Source organism: Palaemon carinicauda, unplaced genomic scaffold (genome assembly GCF_036898095.1).
Source record: "Palaemon carinicauda isolate YSFRI2023 unplaced genomic scaffold, ASM3689809v2 scaffold1875, whole genome shotgun sequence".
NCBI lineage: Eukaryota > Metazoa > Arthropoda > Malacostraca > Decapoda > Palaemonidae > Palaemon > Palaemon carinicauda.
Window position 1 is genome coordinate 9,482 of NW_027169453.1, and position 25,519 is coordinate 35,000.

At 34.0% G+C, this 25,519-nt stretch overlaps 1 protein-coding gene across 1 annotated transcript in view; it reads right to left on the reverse strand.

Annotated features, from left to right (window-relative positions):
- Window positions 1-9,135: 9,135 nt before the first annotated feature.
- LOC137635872 (uncharacterized) overlaps window positions 9,136-25,519 on the reverse strand; it is a 16,545-nt gene continuing 161 nt past the window's right edge. Inside the window, exons 2-3 of the mRNA XM_068368306.1 lie at window positions 10,052-10,253; window positions 9,136-9,671 (exon numbers count right to left, since the gene is read on the reverse strand). Coding sequence (XP_068224407.1) covers window positions 9,181-9,671; window positions 10,052-10,253 — 693 coding nt within the window. The 3' untranslated portion in view covers window positions 9,136-9,180. The remainder of the gene's footprint in view (window positions 9,672-10,051; window positions 10,254-25,519) is intronic.

A 25,519-nucleotide genomic window follows, 5' to 3' on the forward strand; every position in this document is an offset into this window, starting at 1 on the left:
AGCCATGAATGATAAGAAGTCATGCAGTGATCATTGCCAGACGCTTCCTTTTGCCGAGATCATTGCCAGAGGCTTCTTATTTTCCTGATCTCTTTTGGTGGAGATTCACGTGAAGAGATTTCTGTATATAGGAAGGTTCATTGCTCCTGTAATCTATTCTTGGCTACTTACTCTTAATGAAATACTCGGGAAATGTTGCTTATCCTACCTTATCTCTATCTATCTTTCTATCTATATTGAATATATCTAAAGATAACTAGACCTCTATCTACATGTATCTATATACAGTAGATATATTTATGAATATCTAAATATGCAACAAAATCTACATTTATATCTCTTTGCATCCCTCAGAGCTCTATTATCTAAGTAGCTAATTATATATATACATATATATACATATTACATACATATATACATACATATATATACACACATATATATACATATATATATATATATATATATTAAAGAGAGAGAGAGAGAGAGAGAGAGAGAGAGAGAGAGAGAGAGAGAGAGAGAGAGAGAGAGAGAGAGAGAGAGAGAGAGAGAGATATTGGAACGTCAGCAAATTGCATTTTTCCTGTTGGTTAATATTCCTTAAATTCAGACTAAATTTTAACAGCATCAATATCAATAGGAAATAATGAACCGTTTCTTTACACCAGCAATCTTTTTTGCCGGACTAAACCAACACCTTTGATCGGTATACCAAACTTCAAGGGAATAACAATAAAATATCTAGAGGGGCACTTAGTAGAGGGAAAAATATCCTAAAAAAATACACAAAAACCAACATATTTAAGGGAAAATACACAAAAAACTACACGAAAACAAACTCATTTTTTCCACGCAAAATACCTGAAAAGAATAAACGAAAACCAACAAAATTTCTAGGAAATAACAATAAAATATCTAGAGGGGCACTTAGAGCGCAAAATATCCTAGAAAAATACACAAAAAACCAAAATATTCAAGGGAAAATACCCAAAAAACTACACGAAAACAAACCCATTTTTTCCACGCAAAATACCTGAAAAAAAATAAACGAAAACCAACAAACTATAGTTAATTTTTTTCAGCGAGGTAGATTTGCACAGACTCGCAGCGGTGCCCTTTTAGCTCGGAAAAGTTTCCTTATCGCTGATTGGTTGGACGAGATAATTCTAACCAATCAGTGATCAGGAAACTTTTCCGAGCTAAAAGGGCACCGTTACGAGTCTGTGCAAACATGCATCGCTAAAATAAATGGACTATAGTTGGAAAAGCAACATGCTGTAATCCCAAATGCTCCAACAGGGAAAAATAGCCCAGTGAGGAAAGGAAATAAGGAAATAAAGAAATATGAGAAATGATTAACAGTTAATAAAAAATTCTAGAAAAAAATTATCAAAACAGACATTTCATGCATAAACTATAAACTAAAGTCTTTGAATTTTCTTTTTTACTCGATACTCTCTTGGGGGAAAAAATTGAATAGAACCTGGGGAGTCTGAGCAATGGATTATGCTTTGAAACTGCGAATCTCCAGAGGCGAAAATAATCAACTTACATCACGCAATTTCCTCGCCTCTTTGCTCGCCTCTTTGCTCTTTCTTTCTACAGCTACGGGCGGTCTCACAGGCTCATCTTGTCTGTATAAAAAAATATAATGGCACGTGCTTCTCTCTCTCTCTCTCTCTCTCTCTCTCTCTCTCTCTCTCTCTCTCTCTCTCTCTCTCTCTCTCTGTGTGTGTGTGTGTGTTGAAGATTACGTGTTTTCGTCTCTTGTCTGTATGAAAGATCAGATCTCTCTCTCTCTCTCTCTCTCTCTCTCTCTTAGTATAAAAATCAGTTTGTCTAAAAATGAGTTTGTCTATCTCCCTATCTCTCTCCCCTTAGTATCAAAAGTCTCTCTCTCTCTCTCTCTCTCTCTCTCTCTCTCTCTCTCTCTCTGTTGAAGATCACGTGTTTTCGTCTCTTGTCTGTATGAAAGATCAGATCTCTCTCTCTCTCTCTCTCTCTCTCTCTCTCTCTCTCTCTCTCTCTCTCTCTCTCTCCTTAGTATAAAAATCAGTTTGTCTAAAAATGAGTGTATCTCCCTATCTCTCTCCCCTTAGTATCAAAAGTCTCTCTCTCTCTCTCTCTCTCTCTCTCTCTCTCTCTCTCTCTCTCTCTCTCTTCTGAGTATATCAGAAGAGAGAAAGTCCATGTCTATGCCTGTACTTGTCCGTGTCTGTCTGATTATGCTCTTGGTAATAAGACACTTTGAAAAAGTTAAATTATCAAATAATTTGTCAATCTATTTGGGAATTACAATATCAACTAAATCTAATAAACATACATCAGCTCTAATCAAAATCAAAATATAATTTTCCAGGTTCCAAGATTAGGTGATTATGTCATTGAAATACAAAAACTAATTGAATTAATTTTTATGATTGCTGAAAAATAACTCTGTAGTGATCTAATGCTCATAAGAAATTTTGAACTATTGTCAAGTTTTTATAATGTTATTTAAGTGATATTTACAAAAATATCACTAGCGACTATGTGGCACCACAAAGCCACAGCATCGTGTGGCGGCGATGTGGTCTCCCATAGGTTTCTATTGTTTTCAAAGCTACGCCACGCCTGTGGCGGGGATGAGCGACAGAAAGCCACAGTCGCTTGCCACAGTCTCTAGTTTGCGCGGCAAAACTTGAAAACAATGGAAACCGATGGGAGACCCCATCCCCGTCACACGATAGTGTGGCTTTGTGGCGCCACAGAGTCGCTAGTGTGCGACCGGCCTAATAGTCAGGCCCCCAGATTAAGTGATTATGTTATTGAAATAACATAAACTAATTGAATTACTAATTTTTATGATTGATGAAAAATAACTCTTCGATCATCGAATGCACATGAGAAATTTTGAACTATTTTCGAGTTCTTATAATGATATTTAAGTGATATTTATAAAAATACCACTAAGCCCGGGAGCACACTAGCGACTCTGTGGCGCCACAAAGCCACAGCACCGTGCGGCGGGGATGTGGTCTCCCATAGGTTTCCATTGTTTTCAAAGCCACGCCACGCCTGTGGCGGGTTTGAGCGACAGAAAGCCACAGTCGCTTGCCACAGTCGCTAGTTTGCACGGCAAAGCCACGCCACGACTGTGGCGGGGATGAGCGACTGAGAGCCAGAGTCTCTTGCCACAGTCGCTATTTTGCGCGGCAAAACTTGAAAACAATGGAAACCTATGGGAGACCACATCCCCGCCACACGACTCTGTGGCTTTGTGGCGCAACAGAGTCGCTAGTGTGCTCCCGGCCTAATAGTCAGGCCCCCAGATTAAGTGATTACGTCATTGAAATACAAAAACTAATTGAATTACTAATTTTTATGATTTATAAAACAAATAATTCTGAAATGATCGAATGCACATGAGAAATTTTGAACTATTTTCAAGTTTTTATAATGATGTTTAAGTGATATTTATAAAAATATCACTAATAGTCAGGCCCCCAGATTAATTGAATTACTAATTATCATGATTAATAAAAAATAACTATTAATCTTATGCTCATGAGAAATCTTGAACTATTTTCAAGTTTTTATAATGATATTAAAGTGATATTTATAAAAAATATCGCTAATAGTCAGGCGCCCAGATTAAGTGAATTACTAATTATCATGATTGATAAAAAATAACTATTAATCTAATGGTCATGAAAAATTTTGAACTATTTTCAAGTCTCGTCTTGACATTTAAGTGATATTTATAAAAAAAATATCACTAATATTCATAAATATTTCTGCTTAAATTTTCATAAAGATCTGAGATCGTTTCTGATCAAATATTCTCAGCCTACATCCAACCATACACAATTTATTACATTAATCAAATCCATTAATTCTAGTGAGGTTTAGGCATCGAAGTGATAGGATTCTATACTTAACCTTATTCCAAATTCGTTGGTAAAAGTAAAAATAGTTTAAGGCATCAATAATCAAATCTTCAGTTTGTATTATAATCGTCTCATTTTTAATGTAACCATCTCTTGGTGCCACGCATAGTTCAAACATGAAATCGATATCACTTCTATCAACGAAGATTGAATAAATTACACTGCTAGAAATTTGCAGTAAAAAAGAAGGTAAAAATCCCGGAATGAATGTTGCCGGACTTTTAAAAACTGATATATTATTTTTCATTATTGTTATTTATTATTATTATTATTATCATTATTATTATTGGACGAGGATTAAAACTGGTAGACGAAAATGACCATGAATGGGAGGTAAATCAGTTGTTGTTTGCGGATGATACTGTACTGGTTACAGACACAGAAGAGAAGCTTGGCCGATTAGTGACAGAATTTGGAAGAGTGTGTGAGAGAAGGAAGTTGAGAGTTAATGTGGGTAAGAGTAAGGTTATGAGATGTACGAGAAGGGAAGGTGGTGCGAGGTTGAATGTCAAGTTGAATGGAGAGTTACTTGAGGAGGTGGATCAGTTTAAGTAATTGGGGTCTGTTGTTGCAGCAAATGGTGGAATGGAAGCAGATTTACGTCAGAGTGTGAATGAAGGTTGCAAAGTGTTGGGGGCAGTTAAGGGAGTAGTAAAAATAGAGGGTTGGGCATGAATGTAAAGAGAGTTCTATATGAGAAAGTGATTGTACCAACTGTGATGTATGGATCAACTGTGATGTATGGATCGGAGTTTTGGGGAATGAAAGTGATGGAGAGACAAAAATTGAATGTGTTTGAGATGAAGTGTCTAAGGAGTATGGCTGGTGTATCTCGAGTAGAGAGGGTTAGGAACGAAGTGGTGAGAGTGAGAACGGGTGTAAGAAATGAGTTAGCAGCTAGAGTGGATATGAATGTGTTTATGCGGTTTGGCCATGTTGAGAGAATGGAAAATGGCTGTCTGCTAAAGAAGGTGATGAATGCAAGAGTTGATGGGAGAAGTACAAGAGGAAGGCCAAGGTTTGGGTGGATGGATGGATGGAGTGAAGAACGCTCTGGGTGATAGGAGGATAGATGTGAGAGGGGCAAGAGAGCATGCTAGAAATAGGAATGAATGGCGAGCGATTGTGACGCAGTTCCGGTAGGCCCTGCTGCTTCCTCCGATGCCTTAGATGACTGCGGAGGTAGCAGCAGTAGGGGATTCAGCATTATGAAGCTTCATCTGTGGTGGATAACGGGGGAGGGTGGGCTGTGGCACCCTAGCAGTCCCAGCTGAACTCGGTTGAGTCCCTTGTTAGGCTGGGAGGAACTTAGAGAGTAGAGGTCCCCTTTTTTGTTTTGGTTTCATTTGTTGATGTCGGCTACCCCCCAAAATTGGGAGAAGTGCCTTTGGTATATGTATGTATATATGTATTATTAATTATTATCTTTAAATTATTATTATTATTATTATTATTATTATTATTATTATTATTATTATTATTATTATTATTTTTATTATTATAATATTATAATATTATAATTATAATATTATTATTATTATTATTATTATTATTATTATTATTATTATTAATTGCTAAGCCATAAACCTAGTTGGAAAAGAAGGATGGTATAAGCTCATGGGCCCCACCAGGGAAAATAGCCCAGTGAGAAAAGAAAACAAGAAAAGATAAAATATTTTATGAATTGCAACATTAAAATAAATGTCTCCTATGAAAACTATAAAAAACTTAAAAAAAAAACAGGGGGAATAAGATAGAATAGTGTACCCAAGTGTACCCTCAAGCAAGATAACTACCCTAAGACAGTGGATGGCCACGGAGTGATATTACGGTCACCAACCCATAAAAGATAATAAGTATGTTAAAATTACGGTCACCTATACTTTACTGAAATATGGTTGAGAACAGTATATTTTTACGAAGATCAGATTAAAATACATTTTTTTTTTCCAAGTGTATACTTATGAACAACTATATTTTTAAAATTCGTCTTTGTTACAAACTGAAAAGTTAGAAGACATATACCAAAAAAGTTCGCCTTTGTCTAGTGACAGACAAATACTGATTTTATGCGAGCTCCAGAACTAGACGCTAGATCTTATTAGTTTTCAGAAAAGTCTTTTCACTGAATATTTCTATTTAATTTCTGTTGCTAATTGGGCACAAAATTGCTATAAAACAGACGCACGCGAACTTGGTGTTCCATGTTGTCTGGTCACAATTTAATTATTATGAAATTACAAATTTCACAATAACCGTCACACATATTTCCTCATCAAACAATCGCTAGTTCAATTAAAATAGCGGGTCAGGAAGGGTTGCCAGATAGTGCCACGCACTGAGATCGGTGAGACAATTAAGTAATTACAGTTATTTTCTCGGATATTTCATTGAATGGTAAAATATAAAAGCAAATACATCTTTAACTTTATAAAAATTTAATTATTTTTCTTTAAATAATTAATTATTTTTCTTTAAATATTTCAAGAGTCAAAATCTCTAATTTTGAAACTATTATAAACCAAACTATTTTTTAATGAGAAGAGTTATTGATTTAGAAAAATTATAATAATGATAATAACAATCTATATGATATCAATAACAACAGTAACAGCAATAAGAACATCCCGTGTCAAAGAAAATGACATTTGGCTGGCAACTTTACTATGAAAAACTGCGAGATAAGGACCTAAATAAATGTACACATATACATGTATCATACACAAATTGTATATGTATATACATGCATGTGTATATTTGTGTATATTATATGTATGTATGTATATATTCATATACCTAAGTACATACACAAAAGTATGAAAATGTATATATATATATATACATATATATATATATATATAAATACACACCGTATATATACACACACACACCGTATATATACACACACACACACCGTATATATACACACACACCGTATATATAATATATATATATACACTATATATATACATATACACAACATATATATATATATATATATATATATATATATATATATATATATATATAATATACATACAGCATATATATACATATGTAATGTGTATATATTTATATCCATATATCAATATACAGAGTAATACTATAATTGTTTAGAATTCTGTTAGAGCCACTTATCGTTAAACTATTGAATCTGAACTTGGCTAATAGTTCACAGTACTTTGAACAGAGAACGTCCTTGAACAATAGAAGTTTGTATTTGATTTCCTATCTGTTGCAAGACAAACTTTAGCGTGTGTAGTTATTAAGAGTTATTGTAGTTTTTATAGATTATTGAGGAAATATTTATTTTTATATTATTGTTCGTAAGATATTTTATTTTTCCTTATTTCCTATCCTCACTGGGCTATTATTCCCTGTTTGTGCCCTGGGCTTATAGCATCCTGCTGTTCTAACTAGGGTTGTAGCTTAGCAAGTGATAATGATATTGATAATGATAATGATGATATTGATAATAAAAATAATAAAAATAAAAATAGAAATAAAAATAATGAAAATGAAAAAAGTTGAAATGAAAATAGCAAATGAAAAAAAAATAGAAAAAATAAATAATAATGATAATAATAATAATAATAATAAAAATAATAATAATAGTAATAATAAATTATAATAATAATAATAAATTATAATAATAATAATAATAATAATCACATACAGGCAAGAAGTCAGATCCAAGAAAGAATTCTAAAATAGAATACAGTCCTCATGACCCCACACTTACACTTCAGTAAACCAATGGACAGAAATTTAACCCCGAGTTACAGCATTCGTGATACATACCAACTACTGCAGTCTCTTTCATTCTGCGTAATTTATAAAACCAAACCAGACAGAGTTTATGGTATTCGATTCTTTATGCTTGAAATAAGGACTGAGGAGGTTTTACTCCTCTTATCATACGTATTACAGATAAGCCCACCAGAGGGAGTTTATGGTATTCGATCCTTTATACAAACAATAAGTACTAAGGATGTTTTACTCCTCTTTAACATGCGCATTACACAAAACTTCCTTTGATTACGAGATTTGCGGGCTACACAACTAGTTTATACTTTAGTTAAGGTGGAAAAAAACTAAGTCTTTCTAATATAGTAATATAGTATTACTTACTAGTTTCCGTTTCATGCGGTGGGAGGGACGCTGTCCTTCCTGAGTCTATAATCTTTCCCTAACTGGATTCCATTATGTTACTTATACTTCTATAAACTCCGGAATCATCATGCAGATCTAATTTGTGATTCCAAATATTAACTTTTCAGCTTAATAGCGAGATTTATTGAGCGGGTTCCACGCGTTACTAATTTCGTGTTGATTGTGCACACAATTTAAAAGACCAAATTGGATAGTTTGAGGATAGGTATTGCGTGAGTAATGTTATAAAGTTGATTAAGTCTTAAAAATAAAAACATTAGGGACTTTTTTTTTCAGCTTTTATGAGATATTTTTAAATTAATCTGTCCCCGTTTCAATAATGTTGATTGTGCACAAAATTTAAAAGACCAAATTATATAGTTTGAGAACAAGTATTGCGTGAGTAATGTTATAAACTTTATTAAGTCTTAAAAATTAAAACATTAGGGTCTTTATTTCCCACTTTTTATGGAAATATTTTGAAATTAATCTGTCTCCGTTTCAATAAGATTGAAAGCCTCGAAGGTTTAAAGATTTAAAGGTCGCTCTTGAATGGCAGAGACATGGGAAGAAGACAAGGCACCTAGTAGCAGGACAATGCACTAGAGACTGACCATATATACATATGATCAGCACCCAAGCTAGCCCTTTAAGGTCCACCCTAGGTTTTATGGGAAACTTTAAAAATTCGTTTTAGAATACAAGACCTTTTTATTCTTGTGTACTTTTAAATTTTTTTCCAAATTACCGAAATAATTGCATGCAATAAAGTATCCCATTTGGGTACCTTGGGCGAGTTTAGGCGGACCACGCTCATCCCATATGGGATCTATTGGACCATAATGGCACAGATTTTGAAGTTTCGCCCAACAGTTTTTTATAGTTCCAATGTAAAACAAACATATATGGCTTAACAATTTAATTAAATAAGAAATACGTTACAAATTCAAGAAAACACAATATTCAATATATACAAAAAGACTATAAAAATACAAAAATACTATGAAAATGCAAAAAATATATTAAACCTTACTCATAATTAATAAAATAGAAACATTATAAAACTTACTTTAAAATCTATTGAAAAAGAGCAAAAAAATTACTTAGAAATCTTATGGAATAAAGCAAAACAATTTCGATTTTCAGTGAGGCAAAGGGCCACCTTGCACTCCTCACACATCCAGCGAGACCTGTGGATGTGGCCTGCAGTTGAACAGAACTTGCAGGTCTGCCTCATGGTGACATGCTTTGGCATGTGTAGGGTAGGGGCATCCTGGCGTAACTCTACACTTGGCACAACTGCCCGTTGGCCCCTTTTGGGCAAAGCGACATCCCTGCTGTCAAGAGAATTCCTAGTAATCTTGAAGTTTGAAGTCTTGAAACTTCTCAGCCAATTTGAGATATCCAGTCGGAAGTCCTCGTAAGGTTCCCTCAAGAAGTCTGGCTGTGGATGAATGAAGTCCGGTAGGGCCTGGATGTGAATGTCGTCCTTCTTCCATTCAACAACACAAGGCCTCTTAGGGTTAACCTCACCTTCAACTTCCTCTTCCACAGGCATCTCCTGAGGGACAACAACATTGACCCTGCGAGCTGAAACAAGAATAAGGTAACATTAATGAAACAGTAAATGAATCATGTGTGCTGGTGTGTGTGCATGCATGTGTGTGCATGTGTATGTCAGTGACTATGCATGTGTATGTCAGTGAGTATGCATATGTGTGCATCTGTATGTCAGTGAGTATGCATGTGTGTGCATATGTATGTCAGTGAGTATGCAAGTAGACAAATAAGTTTTAAAAATACCCATTGTTTATAAAAATTTAAAGAGGAACACAATGAAAATAAATTTAAAAAGCAACTATTGTAACAACGAGACTTTTAAAAAAGAAAATTAAACAAATATCTCTCTCTCTCTCTCTTTCTCTCTCTCTCTCTCTCTCTCTCTCTCTCTAAGGATGTCTCATACTAACCTCTAGCGTTAGGAGGGTCAAAGGCATCCTCCTGAGTAAGGCCTTCGTCAGGAACGTACGTAGGGTCGTCGTCATCACTGTCGACATCCAAAGGGCTCACGTTGACATCACTTCCTTCAGCGTCATTAGGGGCAACCCATGGTGTATGATCCTGTGTCTCCAATGCAGCGTTGCGATGCCCATAAAAGATATGGCCAGGAAACTGCAAGAAAATAAAAAAATTTAAATCATCTAATAAAAAAAAAATTTAACTTTGCCTAACAAGAACGTGCATTCAATACCTTGTAAGGTAATAATTTGTATGCACATGAGCCTAACATCTCTAAATAATCACTATTATTTCTATAAATATTGTTAAAACTATTCACAAATGTCCAAGACAATCACTAGAAAAAAACTGCAAAAATGATGTGTGTCGTAAAGTAGTGCCCGGTAGAACCGTTAAGGTCCAATAGATCCCATATGGGATGAGCGTGGTCCACCTAAACTCGACCGAGGTAGCCCATATGGGATCTATACTTTTTCCGATAGTCACTACTACAAGTCAGTAACACTACAGCCCTTGAAACCCACATCAAAAGGTAAGCATATCACTAGGCTTCACTATCCTACAGTCACTGTGTACTTACCATGATTACGGAGGTCAGGGAGGGGGGGATATGTGGACGTTACTGCGACGCGTTTTGTCACTTTTCCGACTTGAGCACAAGTGAGGTGTCTTTGGAAGGAGCTACAGACTTGGCGAGAAGGACAGGCGGCTTCTGATTGGCTGATTGGAAGAGCAGAGGAGTGTCTCTATGAGGTGCCAAAGCGTCAATTTCAGACAAGCATAAACATGTTCACCACGACTACCCAAAAGTAGCTGTTTTGAAGATCCCGTTTGGGCTATTTGGTCGTTAAAGGGCTAGGACCAGGGAGGGTCAGGCAATGGCTGCTGATAATTCAGCAGGTTGATCTATAGGCATCCCTAAACCCACCATCCCTAGGTCACAATGCACTACAAGCGCCCAAGGTAGGACCAGGGAAGGTCAGGCAATGGCTGCTGATGACTCAGCAGGTAGACCTATAGGCTCCCCTAAACCACCCATCCCTAGCTCACAAGGTACTACAAGCACCTAAACTAGGACCAGGGAGGGTCAGGCAATGGCTGCTGATGACTCGGTAGGTAGACTTATAGGCTGCCCTAAATCAACCATCCCTAGCTCAAGAAAGTATCGAGCTTGAGCAAGGCTCGAACCCCAGTCTGGCAGAACGCCAGGCATGGAAGTCTCCAATAAGCCACCACAGCTCTGTGAGAATTATCCTTTTATTATATCTTTTAAGTAGACTACTTCCACAAGATATGAAAGAGGACCTTTTTTTTATTACGAACTAATTAGGTAATTACACACGGGCCCTTGTAATTTAGAAGCTATCAAGGCTAATCTTATTAAATTTGCTCTTTGATGAGGAAAATATCTTTAATGGCTTACCCTCTCATAGTCCAATAACGAACCTTACAAAATGATTGTGATTTCTAGAAGTCTTTATACATACCACTATGTATTTTATATAATTATGTAACTATGTATTTTATATAATTATGTAACCATGTATGTATATGTATATGTATATAAATATCACCCATGGAAGGCATTTAATACCGAATTCTATCTTGGGAATATATATCCAATTGGAATTAATTTTATGGTAACAGCTTCTGGCCGGGTGGAGATTCGAACCCCCACCTGTGGGCCGGAAACCATGCCAGCACGACTCTAACCGACTGAGCTAGCAAGAAGGTGGGGGGTTCCAATCTCCACCCGGCCAGAAGCTGTTACCATAAAATGAATTCCAAGTGGATTAATATTCCCAAGATAGAATTCGGTATTAAATGCCTTTCGTGGGTGATATTTACATTGATTAAAATCACGTGTGCTTGTGATATATGTTCATGTATATGTATATGTACCCATCTCCGAATGGGGGTACCTTAAGGTGGTGAAAGGGTTTACGTATTGCCATGGTCAGCAAAGCTGTACTAGTCAGGGCCGCCCATACTACTGTAGGTTTTGTTTGCTGTGAGTGATCACTAAAGTCTCCCACCATCACCAATGCGCAGTTGGCCATGGTGGAGATGAAAACTGGCTAAACACCAGACACGAATAAAGATATCTGAGGCCTTTGTCCTGCAGTGCTAGAAACAGCTGCATATGCTGTTATATGTATTTGTATAAAAATGCTTTGATATAAGTATATTATTATTATCATCATCATCATCATCATCATCATCATCATCATCATCATCATTATTATTATTATTATTATTATTACTGGCTAAGCTAGAACCCTAGTTGTGTAAAGCAAAATACTATAATAACAAGGGCTCCAACAGGGAAAAATAGCCCAGTGAGGAAAGGAAATAAGGAAATGAATAAACTATATAAAAAGTAATGAACAATTAAAATAAGATATTTTAAAAACATTAACAACATTAAAAGATATTTCATATATGAACTATAAAAAGACATGTATGTGTGTGTATACATACATACATATATACATATATTTATATTTATATTTATACATATATATATATATATAAAAATTTATACACATTTTATATATATATATATATATATATATAAAAATTTACACATTTTATATATATATTATTATTTTATATATATATATATATATATATATATATATATATATATATATATATATATATATAATACGTAATGCACCATACTCTGTTTCAATTTAACGAAATCTCCCATACATTCACCTGTATTACAACAAGCCTTAATAAACCTCAGGTAAACCCATATAAACACCAACGTCAAGAAAACTAAACCAAGAATATGCTTAAAGGAAATGAAGTACAAATAACCAATGACCTGAAAGCGAATGGACATAAACAATGAATAACTGGTAATGAAATGCAGAGGAGAGGATAAGACTGAATATTATATTCTGTATTTCGACAACAAGTTGGAAACACTTGATTGATTTCAGAGTAATAATGTGAAGATTTTCATTAATCCCGGAGCTTTGCAATGAAGTAAATAGCTATTTGGGGTAAATCTGTTTAATCAGAGGAGTGTAGTTTCTGAAAATGAAAGGTGGGGTGGGGGAATGGAAGTAGGAGAGGTGGGGTGGGAGTAGAAGTAGGAGAGGTGGGAAAGTAAGAAAGGTGAGGAAAGAAGTAAGAAAAGAGAAAGGTGGGGGAAGTAAGAATGGTAGGGGGAAGAAGCCAGACAAGTGGGGGGAAGAAGCCAGACAAGTGGGGGGGAAGAAGCCAGACAAGTGGGGGGGAAGAAGCCAGACAAGTGGGGGGGAAGAAGTCAGACAAGTGGGGGGGAAGAAGCCAGACAAGTGGGGGGAAGAAGCCAGACAAGTGGGGGGAAGAAGCCAGACAAGTGGGGGGGAAGAAGCCAGACAAGTGGGGGGGAAGAAGCCAGACAAGTGGGGGGGAAGAAGCCAGACAAGTGGGGGGGAAGAAGCCAGACAAGTGGGGGGGAAGAAGCCAGACAAGTGGGGGGGAAGAAGCAAGACAAGTGGCGGGGGAAGAAGCAAGACAAGTGGGGGGAAAATAAGACAGACAGGTGGGGGGAAAATAAGACAGACAGGTGGGGGGAAAATAAGACAGGTGGGGAAAGCAAGAGAAGTATAAACAGATTCAGCAGTTAGTAGACCCTCGAATTGATAGAAAGAATAATAATATTCTTGAGAGTTCAACACAACAATAGTCCAAGGTAATATTAAGTTAAGGCTATATACATTACTAGTGTACGTGATCCGCCAAAACTAACTAAATATCTAGTAAATATGCACACAAACGCAAACAGCCATATCCCTTTTCATAACTACAACCCGCTGGTTTGGCAATTTATGGGAGATTGTGGTATAAGAGAGTACTTCTCGGGGTACCCCCTCTCACCAGTGTATGACTACCTGCTCTCCCCAACGAGTAAGACAGTCAAGAAATAATATTATTATATATTATTATTATCATTATTATTTGCTAGGCTGCAACCCTAGTTGGAAAAGCAGGATACTATAAGCCCAGGGGCTTCAACAGGGAAAACAGCCCAGTGAGGAAAGGAACATAGCCAGACACTTGCTCTTTATTATAGAGATGTCTGCATTAATATATAGAATATGTCTGAACAATACATGTGTACTCTATAAATTCATTGATTTACTTTATTTCAATATTATCAATGTCTTTTTCCTCAATTTTAAACTTCAGGACTTTATGTCCTCCTAGTTTTGAGATCTATTCTGTTTATCGTTTTTCCAATAAAAAATAAGGTCTATTTTCTAAATTTCGAGATCTATTTCTTAATCTTAAAACCAATAATTTAATTTTTTTCCAATTAAAAATGATTAAGGTCTTATTTAACTAACTTAGAGATCTATCAGGTCTTATTTCTTTAATTTTAAAGTTATCAATTTATACATTTCCAATATTAAATCATTAAGGTATATTTTCTTAATTTCGAATTCTAGTTCCTTAATTTTAAAACTTAATTTATATCTTTTCCTTCTGAAAAATATCAAGATCTTTATTTAACTAACTTCGAGATTTATCATGTCTTTAATTTCTCTAATTTTAAAGTTATCAATTTATACATTACCAATAATAAATCATTAAGGTCTATTTTCTTAATTTCGAGATCTAGTTCCTTAATTTTAAAACTTAATTTATATCCTTTCCAATTAAATATTAAGGTCTTATCTTCCTAATTTGGATATCCATTTCCTTAATTTTAAAACTATTAATCTATATCCTTTCCAATTAAAAAGTTTCAAGGTCTTATTTTCCTAATTTAGAGATCTATTTCCTTAATTTTATAACTATTAAAACTAATTTGTATTCCTTCCGATTAAAAATAATCAAGGTCTTATTTTCCTAATTTCGAGAATTACTAGATCTTTTATTTCTTTAATACTATAACTATCATATTTATATCCTTTCCTGTTCAAATTTATCAAAGTCTTTATTTCCTTAATTTCGAGATTTACTAGGACTTTCATTTCCTTAATTTTATAACTTATTATATTTATATCCTTTACTGTTCAAATTTATCAAAGTCTTTATTTCCTTAATTTTGAGATTTACCAGATCTTTCATTTCTTTAACTTTATAACTATATTTATATCCTTTCCTGTTCAAATTTATCAAAGTCTTTATTTGAGTAATTTCAAGATTTACCAGGACTTTAATTTCTTTAATTTTATGATTATAATATTTATTTCCTTTCCTGTTCAAATTTATCAGTCTTTATATCCTTAATTTCGAGATTCATCAGGTCTTTCATTTCCTTAATTCTATAACTATCATATTTATATCCTTTCCTGTTCAAATTTATCAGTCTTTATTTCCTTAATTTTGAGATTTACCAAATCTTTTATTTCTTTAATTTTTATAATTATATCCATTTCCTTTACTGTTCAAATTTATCAAAGTATTTGAGTAATTTCAAGATTTACCAGGTTTTTATTTCTTCAATTTTATAACTATTATGTTCATATCCTTTCCTGTTCAAATGTTCATATCCTTTCCTGTTCAAATTTATCAAAGTCTTTATTTCCTTAATTTCAAGATTTACCAGGTCTTTCATTTCTTTAATTTTATAATTATATTTATTTCCTTTACTGTTCAAATTTATCAAGGTCCTATTTTCCTAATTTCGAGATTTACCAGGTCTTTCATTTCCTTAATTTTATAACTATTACACTTATTTCCTTATCCGAAGCCGTAAAACATTTGCGATACGTCATCGTATGTGACGAAGTTTCAAGAAGTTACTGAGGCAATGAAACCTCTCTATCATGTCAGCAAGTAAAAGTTAGCCAGAGAAATCCGATATTCGACTCTGCCTTTACGTCAGGGTTTTTGAGTTCCTCTTGACATTATTAAGAATTCGCTACTCTCTCTCTCTCTCTCTCTCTCTCTCTCTCTCTCTCTCTCTCTCTCTCTCTCTCTCTCTCTCTCTCCGTCAATGATCTTGGATGCCAGGATGCCTGAAAACCTTAAATCAACTCTCTCTCTCTCTCTCTCTCTCTCTCTCTCTCTCTCTCTCTCTCTCTCTCTCTCATGATTATAAAATCCTTCTTACTCCTTTTAGAAAATGCCCTGGGACTTTGGATCTAACTTTGACTTTGATGTACAGTAAAAGAAAAGAGGCTTATTTGCCTCTTACAGAGTTTGAACGAAGAAACTTTTTATTGGCTGTACATTTTTTTTTTCGTTTGAACAGAGGAGTTTTATTTGGTTTGAAACCATAGATCAAAACTTAAAATTTGCTTTATATTTATCACACGGTTTAATCATATAATTACACCTTTCAATAGGTGGAATTTTTTTTTTTTTTAGGGCTGAAACGGAGATAGATATTTTTTAAGATTTTAGTGGTTATTAATATTCATTGATTAATAATTTCATATGTTTCACTTTTAGAAATAGATTTATATGAAAAGATACGATATTTGATACATTGAAAAAAGGGGCAATGGTTTATTTATTTCTTATCTTATTTTTTATTTTATTTTTCTTTATCTTAATTTTTTTTTTATTTTTTTTTTACACAGGTTTTTAGTTTCAATTAAATTTGTAATAATTATTTCAGTTATATGAATCAAGTTTATCTCCTATATTCTAAAATGAAATGGCCATGGACAGGACATACGACGATGATGACATTTAATAGATAGTTAAGAATAACAGAACAGCTCCCTAGAAATTACAAAAAAGAAGGGGTAGGAAGAAAAGACGAGGGTTCGATGAACTAAGATAGTTTACGGGTATACACTGGCATAGGAAGACCATAAATAGAAGCAACTGAAAGGATATGTCTAAGGCCTTTGTCCTGCAGTGGACTAGCATTTTAAGTATGCCCTTTGCTTGAGAGATGAGAGAGAGAGAGAGAGAGAGAGAGAGAGAGAGAGAGAGAGAGAGAGAGAGTTACATGTAGTTACAAGGATTTTGGATGTCTCAGACTTTTTAGTCCATCCGCGGAGACTCCATTTGTTCTTTGGTAGAGCGATTTAGTTTAAGCATTTATGGTTTTTATGATCTTGTCTTATTCTTGAACTCGTTTACCGTGTTACTGTATACTATATCTGCTGGAAGTCTATTCCAAGTGTTTCTTATTTTGTATGTAAAGAAATTGTCTCATTGAATGATTGATTTGAGGATTTCTGGCCTCATTGAGTGGCAATTCAATTCAGAGAGAGAGAGAGAGAGAGAGAGAGAGAGAGAGAGAGAGAGAGAGAGAGATTAGCTATAAATAAAAAACTAAGAAATGAGGTTGAAATGGAAAAGTTAAAAGATTAAATGCCCTAGATTAGCTACAATAAAAATTTAAAGGTTTGCCTGAACCTGAAACAGAAGAATATTTAAAATTTTATAGATAGTTTTTCACCTTTAAGATATTACCAAAAGAGCAATGTTATCTGGAATTGATAGAAAATCTAACAAATTATTAGATTGAAAATTATTCCCGGACTTCGAAAATAGGAATAGAAGTAATGTTTATTAATTCTGAAGATTTAAGCTTCACCTTTAAGGAGACTTTAATGTTTTTTTTTCTGATTCAATCCAATTTCTGTTTATACTAAAAGAATTATGAGTAATGTATGGGTCGATGTATTGGGGAAAGAACTTGAGGACTTCCATGGTTTGTAAGTTTCAAGGTATCCCCTTTTGATTGTTAATTTCTTCCTTTATCTTTTATTTATTTCCTTATTTCGTTTCCTCACTGGGCTAGTTTTCCCTTGGTCTTATAGCATCTTGCTTTTCCAACTAGGGCTGTAGCTTAGCTAGTAATAATAATAATAATAATAATAAATAATAATAACCAAACCTTTCGAAAGCATCGAACCACACACACACATTGCGAATTTGGCTGGTTCTATTATTCGCGCAATTAAAAGCCTTCACCAAATCTCACCGCACACTCTTGTCACAAAATCCTTGCCAAAACTACATGCCAAGGCTATGGGGAACACATGCTTTGAAAGTTACATAGGTACACATACATACTTGTAAATTTGGCTGGTTCTATCCTTCGCGCAATTAACAACCTCCACCAAATCTTACTGCACACTCTTGTCACATAACCCTTGCCACAACTATGATATGTCAAGGCTATGGGAAACAAATTGCTCCGAAAGTTACACAGCCACACACATACTTGCAAATTTGGCTGATACCATCATTCGCGTAATTAAGAACCTCCACCAAATCCCACCGCACACTCTTGTCACATAGCCCTTGCCATAACACAGACACATACTTGCAAATTTGGCTGGTTCTATCATTCGCGCAATTAAGACCCTACACCAAATCTCACCACACACTCGTGTCACATAACCCTTGCCATAGCTATGATATGTCAAGGCTATGGGAAACAAATTGCTCCGAAAGTAACACAGCCACACACATACTTGCAAATTTGGCTGATACCATCATTCGCGTAATTAAGAACTCCACTAAATCTCACCGCACACTCGTGTCACAACAACCCTTTCCAGAACTATTTATGTCAAGGCTATGGGGAACACATTACTCCAGAAAGTCACTCGCATCTGTTACTTCACATGTCACCTTTGCTGGGCTTTTGTTCCACCTGGCTTCCCCTCGCGACCTTAACAAAGGAGATAATTAAGAAACAAACAGTGTGGAGGTGACTATTCTTCATCTGACTATGGAGAACGCCTTTTAGTTTTATAGGCATTTAAATGGATTCTTAAGCTTCCTTTGTGGGTTTGGTTTACGAGCTAGTTGGTCTTGGTATTATATTTATATAGAAATAATTCGGATATTTATTGCCTTTTGTTAAATGGAACAAACAACCACTCTCTCTCTCTCTCTCTCTCTCTCTCTCTCGATCAGAAAAATATCACCCATACACCAGTACAGGATTTCCCAGATTATTCTCTCTCTCTCTCTCTCTCTCTCTGTGTGTGTGTGTGTGTGTGTGTGTACCACCCAGACAATTAGCGCATTTCCCAGATTATTCTCTCTCTCTCTCTCTCTCTCTCTCTCTCTCTCTCTCTCCGTTTGTGAAAAATATCACCCAGACACCAATACTGGAAATTTCAGATTATTCTTCATTCTCTCTCTCTCTCTCTCTCTCTCTCTCTCTCTCTCTCTCTCTCCCCGTTTGTGAAAAATATCACCCAGACACCAATACTGGAAATTTCAGATTATTCTTCATTCTCTCTCTCTCTCTCTCTCTCTCTCTCTCTCTCTCTCTCTGGCAGAAAAATACCACCCACACATCATTACTGAATTTCCCTGATAAAGTCTTCATCTGAAGATAAATTTGTCATATGAACTTTTTGCTTACGTTTTCCTTAATCTTGATATCTATCTATGGATCCAGTTTTATTCAGCTTATTGTTGTATTCCTCGAGAGAGAGAGAGAGAGAGAGAGAGAGAGAGAGAGAGAGAGAGAGAGAGAGAGAGAGAGAGAGAATTTTGTTTGCATGTAGTATTCTTTGCATAAATCTATTAAGTTTCATTAAAGATATATAAAATCAGCCTATTGTTGTATTCCTCGAAGAGAGAGAGAGAGAGAGAGAGAGAGAGAGAGAGAGAGAGAGAATTTTGTTTGCAGGTAGTATTCTTTGAATAAATCTATCAATAGTTTCATTAAAGATATATAACAAAATCTAAAGACAAAAGTAACAATAACTTAAGCAAAATAGGCCTTCAAAAAGAAAGCAAAAAAAAAATATATATATATTATAAAAAAGCACCAGCATCATAAAATAAATCTGATACATGGTCTCATCCACACACCTAGGGAATTCCCCCATCCCCTCTGCTTTTGTTTACTAATTAAATTACTCGTTTTGTCATAAAGGGCGCAGAACAGTCTAACAAAAGCCACCGGATGAATGACACGACAGTCAACAGATTGCGCTGACGAGTTGGTCGAAATTTCAGGAATTAGGAGCAGCAATAGCCAGACCCAAATATGTAATCCTTACGAGGAACGATGCCACGCGAGTCAACAGATGGCGCTGACTAGTTGGTCTAAATTTCAGGAATTAGGAGCAGCAATAGCCAGACCTAAATATGTAATACTTACGAGGAACGATGCCACGCGAGTCAACAGATGGCGCTGACTAGTTGGTCGAAATTTCAGGAATTAGGAGCAGCAATAGCCAGACCCAAATATGTAATACTTACGAGGAACGATGCCACGCAAGTCAACAGATGGCGCTGACTAGTTGGTCGAAATTTCAGGAATTAGGAGCAGCAATAGCCAGACCTAAATATGTAATACTTACGAGGAACGATGCCACGCGAGTCAACAGATGGCGCTGACTAGTTGGTCGAAATTTCAGGAATTAGAAGCAGCAACAGCCAGACCTAAATATGTAATACTTGCGAGGAACGATGCCACGCGAGTCAACAGATGGCGCTGACTAGTTGGTCGAAATTTCAGGAATTAGGAGCAGCAATAGCCAGACCCAAATATGTTATACTTGCGAGGAACGATGCTCACATATCAGGTAAGAAAAGACTTCTGATGTATGAGAACCCATTATGCCTACAGCAGTTATTATACATTGATTTCCCTACTCACTGGCCAACTTCTACTGCCGCCACCAACACCTTGGCGTCCAGCATTAGTCACCTGGCAGTGAAGGCTGTAGCTGAATTCTTTAATTAATGGGTCACCTGGTTGGAAAGGCTGGCTAGCCTCTTTAATTACAGTGGCTAGCATCTTTAATTACAGGCCTGGTACTTAAAACTGTGACTAACCTTTTTAATTACAGAGTCCCTGAGCAATTAAGGCTCATTCCTCTAATTACGAAGTCACCTGGTAATTAAGACTGTGGCTCACTCATTTAATTACATAATCAGCTGGTAATTAAGACTGTGGCTCACTTTTAATTGCAGAGCCCCCTGGTAATTAAGACTGTGGCTCACTCCTTTAATTGCAGTGTCAACATGTAGTTAATACTATGGCTCACTCCTTTAATTACCAAGTCCCCTGGTACTTAAGACTGTGGGAACTCCTTTAATTATAGAGTCCCCTGGTAATTAAGACTATGGCTCACTCCTTTAATTACAGTTACATCTGGTAATTAAGACTGTGGCCCACTCCTTTAATTGCAGAGTTACCTGGTAATTAAGACTGTGGTTCACTCATTTAATTACGCAGTCCCCTAGTAATTAACACTGTGGCTCACGCCTTTAATTGCAGAGTCACCTGGTAATTAAGACTGTGGCTCACTCCTTTAATTGCAGAGTCACCTGGTAATTAAGACTGTGGCTAACTCCTTTAATTACAGAGTCACCTGGTAATTAAGACTGTGGCCGACTCCTTTAATTGCAGAGTCCCCTGGTAATTAAGACTGTGGCTGACTCCTTTAATTACAGAGTCACCTGGTAATTAAGACTGGTTCAATCCTTTAATTACACAGTCCCCTAGTAATTAAGACTGTGGCCCATTCCTTTAATTGCAGTGTTCCATGGTAATTAAGACTGTGGCTCACTCCTTTAATTGCAGAGTTCCATGGTAATTAAGACTGTGGCTCACTCCTTTAATTGCAGAGTTCCATGGTAATTAAGACTGTGGCTCACTCCTTTAATTACGCATTCCCCTAGTAATTAACACTGTGGCTCACTCAGTGTCACCTGGTAATTATGACTGTGGCTCACTTCTCTATTCACTATGTCACTTGGTTTAGAAGAGTATTATTCATAAGTTTTAGGAAAGACCCGGGAATATGTGATTGAATTTTTAAGAGGAATGTTTAATATTACTAACAATAATTCAAAGATAATCTATATATCTATATACCTATATATCTATACACCTATATATCTATATACCTATATACCTATATATCTATATACCTATATATCTATATACCTATATATCTATATACCTATATATACAGTATATACAAATATCTGTATATATATACATATATAAAAATCTATGCATATAACTACATATAGTATGTATATATATATATATATATTCATATATATATATATATTCATATATATATATTATGTGCTTATGTTTACTTAATTATTTATATATATATATACTTATTTATTTATATATATATATACTTATTTATTTATATATATACTTATTTATTTATATATATACTTATTTATTTATATATATATACTTATTTATTTATATATATATACTTATTTATTTATATATATATACTTATTTATTTATATATATATACTTATTTATTTATATATATACTTATTTATTTATATATATACTTATTTATTTATACTTATTTATTTATATATACTTTTTTATTTATATATATAAGTATATATTTATGTATATATAAATAAATAAGTATATATATGTATATATAAATAAATAAGTATATGTATAAATAATTAAGTAAACATAAGCACATAATATATATATATGAATATATGAATATATATGAATATATATATATATATATATATATATATATATATATATATTTCCATACATATTTATATAAAACGAGCTTAAAAAGCAAAGTTAAAACCTAACCAGAAATCGCGACCACTCACAGCCCCTCGTATATCAGTTCGGTTGCCGTGACATCAGCTGTTACCCTATCCAAGCTTTCATGACGAATTTAATTACAAAATCAAACGAGAAAGGGGATGTCCCCACATCTGCATAAATTTTGCTTCTCTGCTTCCAATAGACGCAGGACCACATTTCATTCTACACTTGAAATTTCTCGTAAAGATTGATCCTTATATTAATTATGTTTCTGGGATATATTATTATTATTATTATTATTATCATTATTATTATTATCATTATTATCATCATTATCATTATTATCATTATCATTATCATCATTATCATTATCATTATTATTATTATTATTATTATTATTATTATTACTATCTTAATTATCATAATTAACATTGTTGTTTTATTATTATTATTATCATTATTATTATCATTATTATTATCATTATTACTATCTTAATTATCATAATTAGCATTGTTGTTTTATTATTATTATTATTATTATTATCATTATGATTATTATTATTATTATCATCATTATTACTTGCTAAGCTACAACCCTAATTAGAAAAGCAGGATGCTATAAGCCCAGGGGTTCCAACATGGATAATAGTCCAGTGAGGAAAGGAAACAAGGAAAAGTACAATATTTTAAGAACAGTAACAACAATAAGATAAATATTTCCTATATAAACTATAAAAACTTTAACGAAACAAGAGGATGAGAAATAAGATAGAATAGCGTGGCCAAGTGTACCCTCAAACAAGAGAACCTTTAACCCTAGACAGTGGAAGACCATGGTACAGAGGCTATGACACTACCCAAGATAAGAGAACAATGGTTTTATTTTGGTGTGTTCTTCTCCTGGAAGAGCTGCTTACCATAGCTGAAGTGTCTTCTACCCTTACCAAGAGGATAGTGGCCACTGAACAATTACAATGTAGTAATCCCTTGTGTGAAGAATTTGTTTAACCTAAATGAGATTGGAAGTCCGGTCTGTTAGAAGGGTGCTTTTTTGGGGGGTGGGGTAGGGGGGAGTAGGGGGGGGGGTGATTATGTCGTGTTCAAATGTGAATGCTAAATATGAATGCTTGAGATTACTTAATAAAGAAGGTTAGCTGTCTAGTGTACTCAAGTTATGCATTATTCCTTAATAGATGACCGTTTTGAATATTTTGTTTAAACAATCTTCCTATAATTACCTTGTTTTTACTTATATATTATATAATAAATGACAGCTTGAATTTCCTTATTTACTTAAATGATTTATGATATTTCAATTTCCATTTTACTTATATAATTTATGATAATTTGAAATTCCCTTTTTACCTATATAATCCAGGAAAGTTTAAATTTCCTTTTTACTTATATAATTTATGATAGTTTGAGATTCCCTTTTTACCTATATAATTTAGGACAGTTTAAATATCCTTTTTACTTATATAATTTGTTTGAAATTCCCCTTTTACCTATATAATTTAGGATAGTTTAAATCTAATTTTTACTTATATAATTTATGATAGTTTATAAATTTAAACTATGATAGTTTTATTAAACTTTCACTTTTATAATTCATAATAATTCAATTCCATTTTTACTTAAGTTTATAAAATTCTTAATTTCCCTTTTGTCTTAATAATCCACAAGTTTCATTTACAAAATACATGAGTTTGATCTTCTTTAAAGTGCATTTTAATACATAATGCTAAATCATAATTCAAATAAAATATTGCATCATTCACCAAATTATCTAAATTATTATTGATTACACTATAATTTATTAACCCTTTTACCCCCAGGCTATTTGGAAATTTCCAACCCTTAACCCCCATGGGGTTATTTTTTTTCAAGCACATTTTGCAGTATATTTTTTTTAAATTGCTCTAACAGACTTATTTTTTTTTGACAGAGAGGTCAGGTTGGTCTCATTTTCTTGGAAAATGCCTGAAGTTTCTCAAAAAATTATCAAAAATATGCAAAAAAAAATTTAAGTAGCATTTTTTTGCAAGGACGTACCGGTACGTCCATGGGGGTAAAGGGATGAGTTTTGTGAAACGTACCAGTACGTCCTTTGGGGGGTTAATTAAACTAGGATTGCAACCCCAGGGATTTAGCCGAGAATTTTATAATAACAATCTTCGAAAACTAGATTAATTCAGGAAAAGATCCTTCAACCTTAATTACGTACAAGAACTTTCCTTTCCCCTGGATTAAATTTCCGAGATCAATTTCCTTTAACATCTTTTTTTTTGAAATTGTTGATCTTCTTTCTATACAAGTTGATCTTATAGAATTGGGTTATTTATAACTTGAAGATTATAAGGTAAAGCGTCGGTTTGATGGGGACAGTATTGAAAAAGGAAACTAATTATATATATATATATATATATATATATATATATATATATATATATATATATATATATATATATAAATATATATAAATATATATATACACAAACACATACACACACATATGTATATATGTATATATGTATATATGTATATATGTATATATATATATATATATATATATATATATATATATATATATATATATATATAATATATTTCATTCCAGTTAAGCTAGGTTTTCCCCGGTCCTCCGCTAGGGGGAGAGGGAGTAATCGTACTATGGTGCATATCTATCTATATATTTATGCTGTCCTTTTTTTATGGGTCGCGTACACTAATATATATAATTATTATTATTATTTTATATTTTATATACATATATATAAAATAATAATAATAATAATAATAATAATAATAATAATAAAGCAGCTGATTTCATATGACGAAATACTTTACAGCATCTTTTATAGATGCTTGTCCAATAAATGTCTCCCTTCTTACCATTCCCTCGTTCTACCTTCCCTTGCCATTCCTCACGGCCCGAGTGCTCTGAAAAAACACACTTATAAGAGTTTTATGCATT